This window comes from Primulina tabacum, chromosome 5 (genome assembly GCF_025594145.1).
Source record: "Primulina tabacum isolate GXHZ01 chromosome 5, ASM2559414v2, whole genome shotgun sequence".
Taxonomy (NCBI): domain Eukaryota; kingdom Viridiplantae; phylum Streptophyta; class Magnoliopsida; order Lamiales; family Gesneriaceae; genus Primulina; species Primulina tabacum.
The window spans coordinates 8,059,840-8,072,690 of NC_134554.1; the positions used below are offsets into that span (position 1 = coordinate 8,059,840).

Genomic DNA, 12,851 nt, shown 5'->3' on the forward strand with positions numbered 1-12,851 from the left:
TTCATGCTGGGGGACATGAAAGTCACGCCCCAAAACAAAAGCAAATCAAAGAATGTTTCCTGCCACTTGGATATTCCGATCGTTTTAACGTAGTTTTTAAAAACCTCGTTATTTAAAATAATGGTCCCTTTAACAATCCTTACTAACAAACCATTGGTCCTAGCTATTTACATATCTTATTTGTAGTCATAGGAAAACCTTGGGTTGACCCGGGATTCACATGACAAGCTCAAGGAATACACGTATCATCAGCTGTATCTGGTATCATGTCAATAATACTCATAGCCATGTCTTCCCCTCTAGCGAAAAACCACTAAAATAATTTTTAAAAAAACTTATATGCTAAAACTTAATTTTGAATAAGGAAACAAAAAAACATAAAAATAAGCCAACTTATGGGATGGTTTTTCCCATTTTTTAGATGTTAAATAAATGTTATTGTGATTTTCTTTTTTACAATTCTTCATGGTACCAACATGCATGACTTCCCCCGTCCATGAATTTCATGCCAAACAAAAAAAAAAATCTTTTAACAGTCCTATGAAAATCTTTTTGACTGTAATAAAGGGGATGCAAAGTGCTGACATAGTAGCCAAAGATTGATAAGAAAGAATCCTAAGAACACGTTGCTAATTGTTTTTTTAACAGAGACACTGATTTAATATTCCGCGTTGTTTCATCTTTATTCGGGGAGAGGTGAATATTTTCTAAAGGGAACTAGTCCCCCTCAATAATGCACTATATATCCAGAATCCACATCCTAAGAAGTGATGCAGAAAATGGTCACTGCTTTTGCAATTATGGTATATTCCAACTAACTAATTGATGAATTGGCACAACAAACCGTGTAAAAGGCGTGTAAAAATTGGTGAGCATTATGATGAGATTCCGAGACGAGAATCCGATAGAACAGGAAAAATTATAATTTTTATCATGTAACTTGTCTATTTTTCAATTTTAGTCGTGTAAGTTTTCATCTTGCAGGTTTTGTGCAGTGAATTGGATTTTTTTTTTAGTTGTTTTTCACTGTAATTTCTGAAGTGACATTTGACTCATTAACATTAATGTCTAACGTCACATGAGCATTTATAATGAAAAAAAAAATGAAAGTGAAAATTAAGAACAATTTACTGAACTAATTAAATCTCAACTCGAAAACATTAGGAGATTAAAATTCAAAATGCCCAATAATTATAGTTATTTATTGAAGTAGTTCTCAGAATTTATTTTTATTTACACTTTTAAATATTTAAAAAACACAAATAAAGAAATAAGCAAAATAAATACAAGTTTCATACACAACATCATATAAAGTGAGTCAAACTAATATTGTACTAAATACCAAACTAGCTAGAGAAATGATATCAACTCAAATATTTTTAGAGTAGGTTTCTTGTGAGACGGTCTCACGAATCTTTATATGTGAGACAGATCAACCCTACCGATATTCACAATAAAAATTAATACTATTGGCATAAAAAGTAATATTTTTTCATTGATGACCCAAATAAGAGATCCGTCTTACAAAACACGACTCATGAGATCGTCTCAAAAAAAAGATATATATGCGTGTTCAATTCCCCACAAAATCTGGTACTTAATTAAATTGGGTAATTTTATTTTTGGTTCCTATTATCCCCTTTTTTTCACATGTCGTTTTCCATTAAGATTTAACGATGAATTAATATTAATCGGTGATTAAATACGTCTAAAAATTGTAATCAAGTAACTCAAGTGCATTAGTATATGGAAAACCTGAAAGCAAAATTAGAAAAATATCATCAGCCATATATACTAAGTTCATGTTAAACTGCTGAGCTCTGAAAATTCTGAATCACATTCATTGTTTAGCAAAAAAAAAGATCAAATATCCGACACACATATAACTTTGATCTTGAGATATTTCAATGTACACATGTTAGAAAGTTGTTTCCACCCTATGTTTAAATGAAAAGTGCATGCCTAAGACACAAGAAGCAAAAACACTATGAATCCTTCAACGATCCCAAGCAAGATATTAACCAACCTCTTATGCACCACAAACACTGAATTCCCATCAGCAATCATAACCGGAAACTGGCACTTATCATCCGAAGGATCGATGTCCGTGGTCATACCCAAACCTGCGAAATCACAATCCCATTCGTTCTGATTCTTGAATTGATAGTACATGTTAAAAGCATAAGAAGCATTTCCTTGTACACTCAAGTGGTTACACGAAGAACCGTAGCCTAAAGCCGTGCAATCGGATAAACTACAGGCATAATCAATGTTTTGAGCCAAATCTTGATCCGTATCCTTAACATGAGGGTTTAAGACACACCACCTTCTTAACATATATCTCACGTCTTGTACGGCGGCTAAACCTTTGTTTCCTTGATAACCCCACAAGTCCAACTCGTATTTCGGCTTCCCATCGAATTCGAATATCCCCCAATGCCTCTCAAAGCTTCCGGGCTCTATGCTTTTTGTGTTCTCGTCGATAAGGCTAAACAAGTAGACGTTTAACTTTCCTTTCCTGGCCGGTGTTCCCTCTTCACTCAAAGCATGCTGGATCAACCCCTGGTTGAATCTTTTCGCGTTTTGAACATTCGCGTGCTTGTCACCATCGGTTGGCCACCCTACTTCTCCGATTACGATTTTCATGTCAGGGTATCCTGCTTTAGTCATGGCCCAAACTAAAGTATCGAAATTTGCATCGAACACATTCGTGTAAACATACTCTCCATCTTTGATCGGTTTATTCGATCCATCGAAAAAAGCAAACTCCAGAGGGAAGTAGGAGTTCCCATAGAGACTTAAAAAGGGATAGATGTTCACCACAAATGGTGCATCGTTAGAGTACAAATATTGGATGATTTGAACTGTGAGATCGCGTATTTCGGGCCTAAAGTCACCAGCAGAAGGGACTTGATTCGACTCGGGCGAGTAGTATACATCAGCATTGAATGGGACAGTTGCTTTGATTTGTGAACCCAGCCCGGCCCGGTTAATAGCCTCCTGTATGTTTTTAAGTGCCGGGAATGTGTGTGGAAGGTATGTGTCGTTGTAAGTTTTGAGAAAAGGCTCATTCCCCACAGCTACATATCTGCAAGAATTTTTCCATGAAAAATCCCAGAAAATTAGAAAAGAAATGGAGAAAAATGATTGGAAAACACGTTGAAATTTTGTAGCTTTCCCAAGAAAAGAGGAAAAAGCTAAAGAAAAGGGAGAATTTGGCAAGAATATCACTTTGAAAACGAAATTAAATTTCTTGAATCATTATTTAGGCCCCCTTAAATAAAACTGCTAACTCCACAATATCCGATTTTTATGGATGTAAAACAAAAGAATACTTGCAGAGGATTAAGCAAACAAAACCTGATATTGACTCCTCCGGGATATGCATAAGCAGTGAGATTTACTTCAACCCAAGAAGCCGCCGCCCCATAGTGCAGGCTCATCTCTTTGAGCATGTAATTTGGCACAGCGAGCATGACTTGAATATCCGTCCCACACAACGCTTGCAATATCGTGTCATCCGCCTCGAATAGCTTCACCTTATCGAACCCATTTTCTTTTAGCATTTCGACCACGCTTCGCGCAGGTAACTGATGAGTCGCCATGGTACCCCAATTCACTCCCATGCTACTACTTGCCTGTTTAGCCATACCCCAGACCATGATCATGATATACAACAAAATCAACCGATTCTTGTTCTCGTAAATCTGCAAGTGTTCTCCCTCCATTACATATAATAATCCTTAATATATATGCCTGTCTATAAACATATATATATATATATATATATATATACTACTACTACTTGTTCTGAGACAAATTCCGCAAGTTGAAACTTGAAAGCTCTAAGGTTCTTGACTATACTCGTAAATTTCTTTTTCTTGGTGGGATTTTCACGTCTCTTTCCCGTCACAAATTCTTGGTTTCTTGACTTTGAAATAGGGAAAGGGTGGGTTTTGTAAACATGAGGAAGATTGACCATAAGACAGTATAAAGAATGGGAGAAAATAAAAGCGAAAACATAACAGATTAGTTCTTTATTCTGTTATTCAGTTATGTCCGTAGACTCACACTAAAGTGAAGGAAGTATAGTCTCCAGTCTTTTGAGTAGATTAATAATGGACTACTACTTTTTACTCTGTTAAAAACTTTCCACATATATGTTTATCCAAACTCATCTTTGGGTTAAACCACAATCTGAGTAATAGGGATGTTTTATTTCGCCTTATTTAGTATATGTATGAAATTTACCTTTGTTTTAGTCTGCTGCTATAAGATAAAGAAAGCTTTTTCAAAAAACAAAATAAAATAAAGCAAAAATCTTTGAAAATGAATTTTTGTCATTCTAGTTTGTCATAATCAGTTACATCATGACAAAAATTTGCAACGATGGTCAGTGGACGTAGTTCGGTCTGTTTTTAGAGCTAACCACTGTTTTTTCATGACTTTAAGGTATTTCACGGAACTCATTTGTGCTAAGTAATTGATAAAATTAACTCAATTTATATACCGTCTAATTACCCAAATTATATGAATGAAAAGTGTGATAGTTTTTAATATGTTTTCTCCTTCGAGCAAAATTTGTTTCATCCTCTGGATCATAAGAAAAGACCGATCATATATATATATATATCAAAGATAAAGATTAGATCACAAGGATAGCCCCACTAATTTCAAGGATTTTTTAACTTAAAAATAATTTTTGTGTACTCCATTCAATTCTTAATTAACACCCTTTATGAATAATTGCGTGATGAAAAATAACTTTAATCAAAATAATAAACTTTAAACAAGTAAAATAAATTATTCTTTACAAAATAAACTTTGAATCATTCACAGAGGATAATGCATGCCTTCAAAATGTATACTTTCCAGCCAAAATCTACGTGTTACATTCGGGTGCAACCTTCCTTTGTGTCTTTATTTTTGCTTTTTTATTCAAAGTTTGAGCCTTTTTCGCCTTTTTTAATCGTCAGACACAAGTTTTCTCAAAGCCATGTTGCAATTCCAGTTAAGGACTCTTATCTTCAAAATTCTAACTTTTAACAAAAGCAACTCAACTCTCGATTTAAGCTTGGGATATTCGGATTAATAATACTAAAAGCAAATAGGCGATGTTCTGAAAAATTAAGGAATAACATTAATTTCCATAATATTAAATCTCATATTGTTAGAAACCAAAAGTCTAGTCTGTTTTAAAGATATGAAAAGACATTCTTATTACATATTTAAAACTAGTGGGTCGATCGCCTGTGGCCCGTATAAAAAATGGAGAAGGAAGTAAATTTTTTTATTTTAAAATGAAAGTTATCAATTTTTTAAATTGAAATGATATGTGAGAAAATATGATGAAAAGATAAAAGCGGAATATGGATGGTTAAAAATTATTTTTGGAATTATAAAAAATAATTCTACCAGCAACCGAATCGTGGTAATTGAGATGTTGTATAATTTAAAAGATTTGAGTTGTACAGTTACCATCAGTTATAGTTTTTGTTAAAACAGAAATCGTTCGATCTTAAAATTGGTATCAGAACCAAGGTGTTCGATTCTCATCGATTGCAAAAAGTTCAATTATTGAAAGAAAGATTATTTGGTACAATAATTGTCTTTACTGGTTAGAGCAGTCGAAACGTTGTATTTGAGTTGTTAGACGGTTTAAAAAATTTGATTTGCATCGTTACCACCAGCTATAACTTTTGGTAAAACGACAAGTATTGGATCCTATATTATATGATGATTAAATTTAATTAAGAATATATAGTTGGTAGATAATGGAAAATGCAATTTTGATACTTTATATTTGTCTCTTTACGATTTTCACCATATATGTTGTCAAATTTCTTTTTTTTTTTTTTTTTTTTTTTGCAGTTTTAGTCTTTTTCTAACGAAACGCTGATATCGTGTTGGCGTGTGTCACCCCACATCAGTACTCGCAAGGAAAAATTATCAAAATTGCTAAAAATTAAATATACATGCATGACTAAAATCTAACTCAGATAATATAAATAATCAAAATCACAAAAATACAAACATACATAACAAAAATCTCAACTAATTAAAATACAACACCAAAAATATAGCAACTGAATACATGTGTCAGGTTCCATAAGTATCAATAGATGTAAAAAAAATGGCATTTATCAATGGGTGAAAATGATGTCCTTAACGGTTTATTAAGGCTTAACCCGAGGCATGATGGACTCGTACGCGATGGCCTTCTTGTTTGAGTTAAAAGAGGGGTTTGTAATGATCGAGTCTCAAACCTGAAAACTCATCCTAAATTTGGGTGGTGCGGCCAGATTGGCTGCTTTTTAATTGTGGGGGAGACATTTAACTTTTTCAAAATATGAACGAAGAGCTTTAAAAATAACAAAACTTACGAGGGAAGGGATTCCATCACTGATCGTTTGAGTAATTGTAAACAAATGATGACTCGATGGGATATAATTAGTTAATTGTTTGGTTTGAATGATTGATGGCAATATTAAATCTAAAATATTGTATAAAGTGGTTATACATTTTTCTCCCTCAAATTTTGTTCTGTGTTATTTAGTTAAGGTTATACAACACATCCGGAAACAGGCAAGTACGAGATTATCCAATAAGGCCATCGTCCTCAAACACCCACACCACAAAATCAACCTTTTATTTTCTATTTGTCAGGAAAAATGGTTTTTAGTTCACTGAAATCTGAAGGAAAAAAAATTGCTAGTAATCTAACTTGTGAAAAAAATTACATTTTTAGTTACGTAACTTGATTTTTTTTGCCATGTTATTAGTTAATTTACGATTTTGTTCCATTAATTTGCACATTTTTTTTAAAAAAAATATGTTTTTCACCAGGGTCTTGATGTGACATCAGAGACACATAAAAATGTCGAGGTCACATCATCATTTTTCAATGTCTCATCAGTACTCTGGTAAAAAAAAGACTAAAATTGAAAAAGATTAGCAAAATATAATCGTGAATTATCCGATAATATATCCAGAATTGAAAATTGTGTAAATTACCGAACCAACAATGTAATTTTCCCCCTCCTTTTGGGTTGGTCCATTGAGTATTCAAAATTTGATTTCGCGTGATAATTTTGATTCTTTTTAGTCATATTTCGCTGAAGTGTTGATGTAGCACCAGAAAATGCTAACGTAAAACCAAAAACAGTTGATGTTTCGCTTGAAAATGCTGGTATGTCAACACGCCATGTTAGCAATTTATGAATCAAAATAGCCCAAAATTAAAATTAGTTAACCAAGAGCAAAGTTTGATGAGTTTTGGACCAAAAACTTAAAAAAAATTACAAGTTAATTAATTAGAAAAAAAATTAATTTTCCAACTTTTAAATTTTTTTACATATATATCATTATTTCGATTTTGCACTAGTGTTAATTGTATAATATATGGTGCATGGACCCCAAGTTGTTCCCAAATTATTGCCTTAATACAAGACAAATCCTTCAATTCCAAGGATTAAAGATGGTGTCCCATTTAATATTTATGATGTTTAGATAGATAACTAAGTTTTTCGCCATCTATAAACACTGGTGATGTATTTGCAATTGAAGCATGAGAAATCAATAGAACTAGACTGTCTAAACTGAATCGATCGAGAACAACTCAGAATATTAAAGTGTTGCAGTACTGCAAGAGTTCTATTAATTGAATAGATACATTAATTGCAACGTGGTATGCGTTCGCATTTTTTTATTATATAATATTGCTATTTAATTAAAACACTTGTTCAACCACATTGAATGTTTTTAATAAAAAAAATTGGTATTAATCTTGAAATATATTAAGAAAGTCCTGCATAAGTTAAAAAAATATTATCTACATAAAATCCGGCACACAAAATCTTCTATATTTCTAGCTGAAGTCGTGGCCACAGCTTCTCGGGCCAATTCCTTTCACTTACAAGCATTTCCTTTAAACTCCTTCACTTTACCTCCATGCACAATTTCTGCCAAGGACACTTACCGATCTCCCCTCTCTTAAGAGAAAATTGTGTTTTGCCATTTTTGTTTTCTGTGTTATTGAGTTTCCGTTTTAGTCTGTATCTTCCGATTTCTGCCAATTATAGTATTTTTCATCTAGAGTTTTGTTGTAGTACTACCATACACGTGAATGCAACTTCAACATGAGGAGCCACATCAGCAAAGAAACACCACGGAAAGAGGACTCTTCTTGGTGCTTTAGGCTTGTCGAATTGCCATAAATTCAATACTTACAGCGGGCACAAGTCCTGTAGTCAGCGATAGAGTAGGTCTCTTTAGTTGGAAAGGTTATATGGTCTATAATTATGTCACCTGCGAAAGAAAGGTTTCGATCGATTCCAGAATCCCTATCACTATCACTATCACATGGTACAAGAGAAAAACTGTTAAACTAATTACTTCATTTTCAAGATTGTCAAACGTGTTGAAAAAAAGACCCTATCCACATCCTCAATATGAGAGAACTGATCGGAAGAAGCTCTTTAACCTGAAGGTTATCAGGATCCAAACTCTTAGGCACAAAGGGCAAATCTTCTGATGAGAAAAATACAATTTAATGGACGAAAATTGTGAATAAACCGATGACATGATAAAAAATGTGCAAGTTACGAGAAAAAAATATTATTTTCCCAAAACATGGTTGTTATAAAAGCTAAAAAAAAACAAGTCAGAAGAATCAGTCTCCATTCATTGTATTTATTATCTTTAAATAATAATAATAATAAATCTGGAATCCAGTTAATAAAGTCGTATGTTGGAGAGGTAGTTGGAATTGTAACTTTGGTCAAATTGTTGGATGTGATAATTATCCCTATTTAGTAGAACCATCGAACCGTAGTGCTTGAGTTACTGTGCGGTTTAAAAGATTTGAGTTATACCATTACCACCAGCTATAACTTTTGGTAAAACGGCAAGCGTGCGGTCCTATAATTGGTATCAGAGTCAAGGTCACATTTTCGATTCTCATTGATTGCAAGGAGTGTAATTATTGGGAGGAAGATAGTTGGGTATAATAATTGTCCCTGCTTGCTTAAGCTGTTGTGCAGTTTAAAAGATTTGAGTTGTATCATTACCACCAGTTATAACTTTTGGTAAAGCGACAAACGCTCGGTCCTATACAAATCTTTTCTTCCTTTTGTTTTATTTTAAACAAGGGCCTTTCTGGTGTATATGTTATTAAGGTTGAATCCCGTCTCATTCACGTCCCAAAAAAATCCTAACTTGTGCTTCTCCTGACCCAAATTGTCAGGATCTTTCCAATCCCGATTAATGTTGGAGAAAGATAGGGTATATAATATATTCACGATGGGATTCCCAACCCGATTATGTTATAACAATAATTTTGTTATTTTATTTTGAAAAATTATTATGATATTATTAACAAATTTTGCTGGGTGATTGTCATTGACTAACACATTAAAAAGGGTCTAACTCATAAATGACAAATTTAGGGCTTAATTTAAATGGTCAAATAATTAAACCAAATAAAAAAAATTCAGTTTTTAGTTTTAGTCCAATAACTTAGGTTTTTTTTTCAATTTTAATATTTTCTATGCAACGTTAATATGGCCCCAACGTGTCAGCATTTCAATGAAAAAAATGAATAAAAATGCAAAATAAAGTTCAAAATTGCCATTTAAAAAATTAAATTAGACAACTAAAACTTAATTCTAATTAACTTAGCCACACCAAAATCACAAAAATTCAAACATAGGACGAAAGCCAAAAAAAAAAAAATTCTCTTTATTTTATTAGGCGAATGGTCATCACACTCCGTTTCTCCTATTCAAAAAATCAGGGAAATCGATCCAACTTCTTGCCATTAATTAAGAACAATTAAGGAAATTACCTATTAGTTCTAATTCAAACTCAACAATATATAATAGTACAGGATAATGCTAACTAATAAATCCAATCAAAAATTAAGTATACCATTCAGAAAGAAGAATTCAAATAGTGAACTCTTAACAAAAGGAACACGTTTGATGTTAGTGGAGATCAAGCTCAAATTTAAGCATATAAGAAATTTCAACTTGCTCACACCTACACAAGTCGGTCCTTTTTTAAAAACCACGATATTTTGCACCCGCCTGTGCCTATAAATACCAGCAATCAATTCTCCGTATCATCCCATTATACTCTAGATTCATATATACATACAAAATGACTAAACATTACAATAGTAAATTACTAATCACATTTCTCTCCTTTTTCATTTTATCTTGTTCGGTGTCGGCTGCAGTGTCGCCGAGGTTGAAGTCACCATTCAGGGTGGGATTCTACGGTCGATCTTGTCCTCCAGCAGAATTCATCGTGCAGAAGTACGTGAGCAAATTCGTTAGACTTAACCCTGGCCTTGCTGCTGGCCTTATAAGGTTGCATTTCCATGATTGTTTCGTTCGGGTAAGGCGTAATTCTTCTCGTCTAAAATCCTAATCACCGTTAATCTTAATTTTAAATATTTTCCTTAGTTGAATAATGTTTATTTTCAATCTCGATTCTTAATTTGTCAGGGTATGCTTAGTTTTTAGTCATATAATTTATACTTTTTTCCACTTTTAATCTTGTTAATAATGAATTTATATTTTTAGTCGTATAACTTGTACTTTTTTCATTTAAGTAATGTTACGTTGAATTTTTTATTTTAGTCCTGTAACCTGCATGTTTTTTTTAATTATTTTCGTCGTGCAAAATGTGTGTTGTTTTCGTTTTTTGTTTTTTTTTTTTGTCGCGAAAGCGATGGATTCAGGTGAAAAAAGTTCAAAAAAAATTAAAAAACATATAAGTTACTAGACTAAAAATAAAAACTATTTTTAACTTGACCAAACTTGAAAAATTAAAATTAAATTATCAAAAAAATAATTTGTCTAATCAAGTTACTATAGATACATGTGTTGGCGCGTCATTCTATAATTTATATCACTTACTAATCTTATATGCGTAGCTCATGCAATTTTACGTGAACTATAGGGATGTGACGCTTCAGTGCTGTTGGAATGGACCAAATTCGGAAAAGGAAAGCATCCCAAATCAGGGAAGCCTGCGCGGCTTCGAGGTGATAGATGCGGCCAAAGCCGAGCTCGAGATCCGATGCCCCGGCATCGTGTCATGTGCGGACATTCTCGCATTCGCAGCTCGTGACAGCGCATTGAAAGTCGGCAACATATACTGGGACGTACCATCTGGCCGGCGTGACGGGAACGTCTCCTTAATACTTGATCCTCTTCTGAATCTGCCACCACCATTCTTCAATGCCTCAGCTTTCAGAGACAACTTCGCTAGAAAAGGGCTGTCACTGGATGAAATGGTGACACTCTCCGGCGCTCACTCGATCGGCATTTCTCACTGCAATTCCTTCTCGAATCGTCTCTACCCGACCGTTGACCCGACCCTCGACCCTAAATATGCGGCATTCTTGAAAAGAATCTGTCCTCCCCCAGTTAATGGAACGACATTAGTAAACCCTACAGTAAATCTTGATTCTTTCACCCCTAATGTTTTGGACAACAAGTACTACCTGGGTTTGAAGGTGAATAAGGGTCTTTTGACCTCGGATCAAACCTTGTATAACAGCCCTTTAACGAAAAAAATTGTCTTAAACAATGCTCAATATGGATATATATGGGCTAGGAAGTTTGCAGCCGCAATGGTGAAGATGGGGAAGATCGAAGTGCTCACTGGAACTCAGGGTGAGATCAGGAGAAACTGCCATTTTGTGAATTAATTCATTGGAAAGATTCATTTAACATTATTGTTTTATTATTTGCCTTGTATTCTTTGTTTATGCAACTTTGTGCCGAAATTTTGCATTTTAACTTTGTTTCATGAATTTCGCCAGTCTCTACTCAGTTGTAGGACTGGAATAACATCGAGTGATCATTGTCGATGTTCATGTAGTTTTGTACCTTAATAAATTCGCTTCAAATGAAATCTATGTACTACCATTTTTACGCCTTTTTTTGAGGAAAATTATATTTTGTTAATTTAAACTGTCTTAGTTTACTAATATACATTTTTTCGACTTTAGCTTTTCTTGTCGGAAAGCTGATGTGGTCAGGAGCGAACCCAAGATTTTATTATTGAGGAGCTAAATTTTAAATTTAACCAATTTATTGATAAATAATCGATACGTCAAGGTACCCTATATCCTTATATTATGTCAATTCCTTTAATTTGTATATCTTTTAATTATTCGTATTTTTTTTAATATCAATCTTGCAGAGATTGATACAAAATTGTAATATATTAATATTCATAGAAATCATTATATTATATTTTAATTATAAAAACAATGGCGTGAAAACATGACGATGAATGTATAATTTTTTTTATTTAAAAAAATAATAAATTTTCCATTACTTGATCCATCTATATTTAAAAAGTAGAAAACCACAAATAAATAAATTAAAGTTCAAAGATAAATTAAAATCTTATTCAGGTCCACGAAATTAACATATATAAACCATAGGCCCACGAAACTAAATATACATAACCTATATGGGCTATGGTTCAGCCCAACCTCATATTAGTTTGTCCGTTGACTTGGTATCGAAAAATGATAACGTGTCACCGAAAATTGTTGAAGTAGCGATGGGCATTGTTGATATGAACACCGGTGAAAAAATGACTAAAATTTTTAAAAAGTGCAAGTTAGTAATCTAAGAAATTATCAAATGACCTATCGATAACTTGAATAAAAATAAAAAGCGTGCGATTTACTGAATAAAAAAGTAATTTTCCCCATAAGTTCATAACCTTGGGCTAATACGCCCAATTATATCATCAAGTAGGAAATTGATTAGGTTTGATTAGGGATGTAAACGAACCAAACCGTTCGTGAGCTATTCGAAGCTCGA

General features: G+C 33.2%; 1 protein-coding gene and 1 pseudogene across 1 annotated transcript; one reads left to right on the top strand and one right to left on the bottom strand.

Annotated features, from left to right (window-relative positions):
* Positions 1 to 1,819: 1,819 nt before the first annotated feature.
* On the bottom strand, positions 1,820 to 4,044 carry LOC142544691 (glucan endo-1,3-beta-glucosidase 8). The gene is made up of 2 exons (XM_075651729.1): positions 3,361 to 4,044; positions 1,820 to 3,088 (listed from the first exon to the last, which is right to left on the bottom strand). Exons 1-2 carry the CDS (start codon positions 3,726 to 3,728, stop codon positions 1,963 to 1,965), a joined length of 1,494 nt encoding a protein of 497 aa, XP_075507844.1. The 5' UTR covers positions 3,729 to 4,044; the 3' UTR covers positions 1,820 to 1,962.
* A 6,114-nt stretch (positions 4,045 to 10,158) lies between these two features.
* Positions 10,159 to 11,719, top strand: LOC142547852 (peroxidase 5-like; annotated as a pseudogene).
* The last annotated feature ends 1,132 nt before the right edge of the window (positions 11,720 to 12,851 follow it).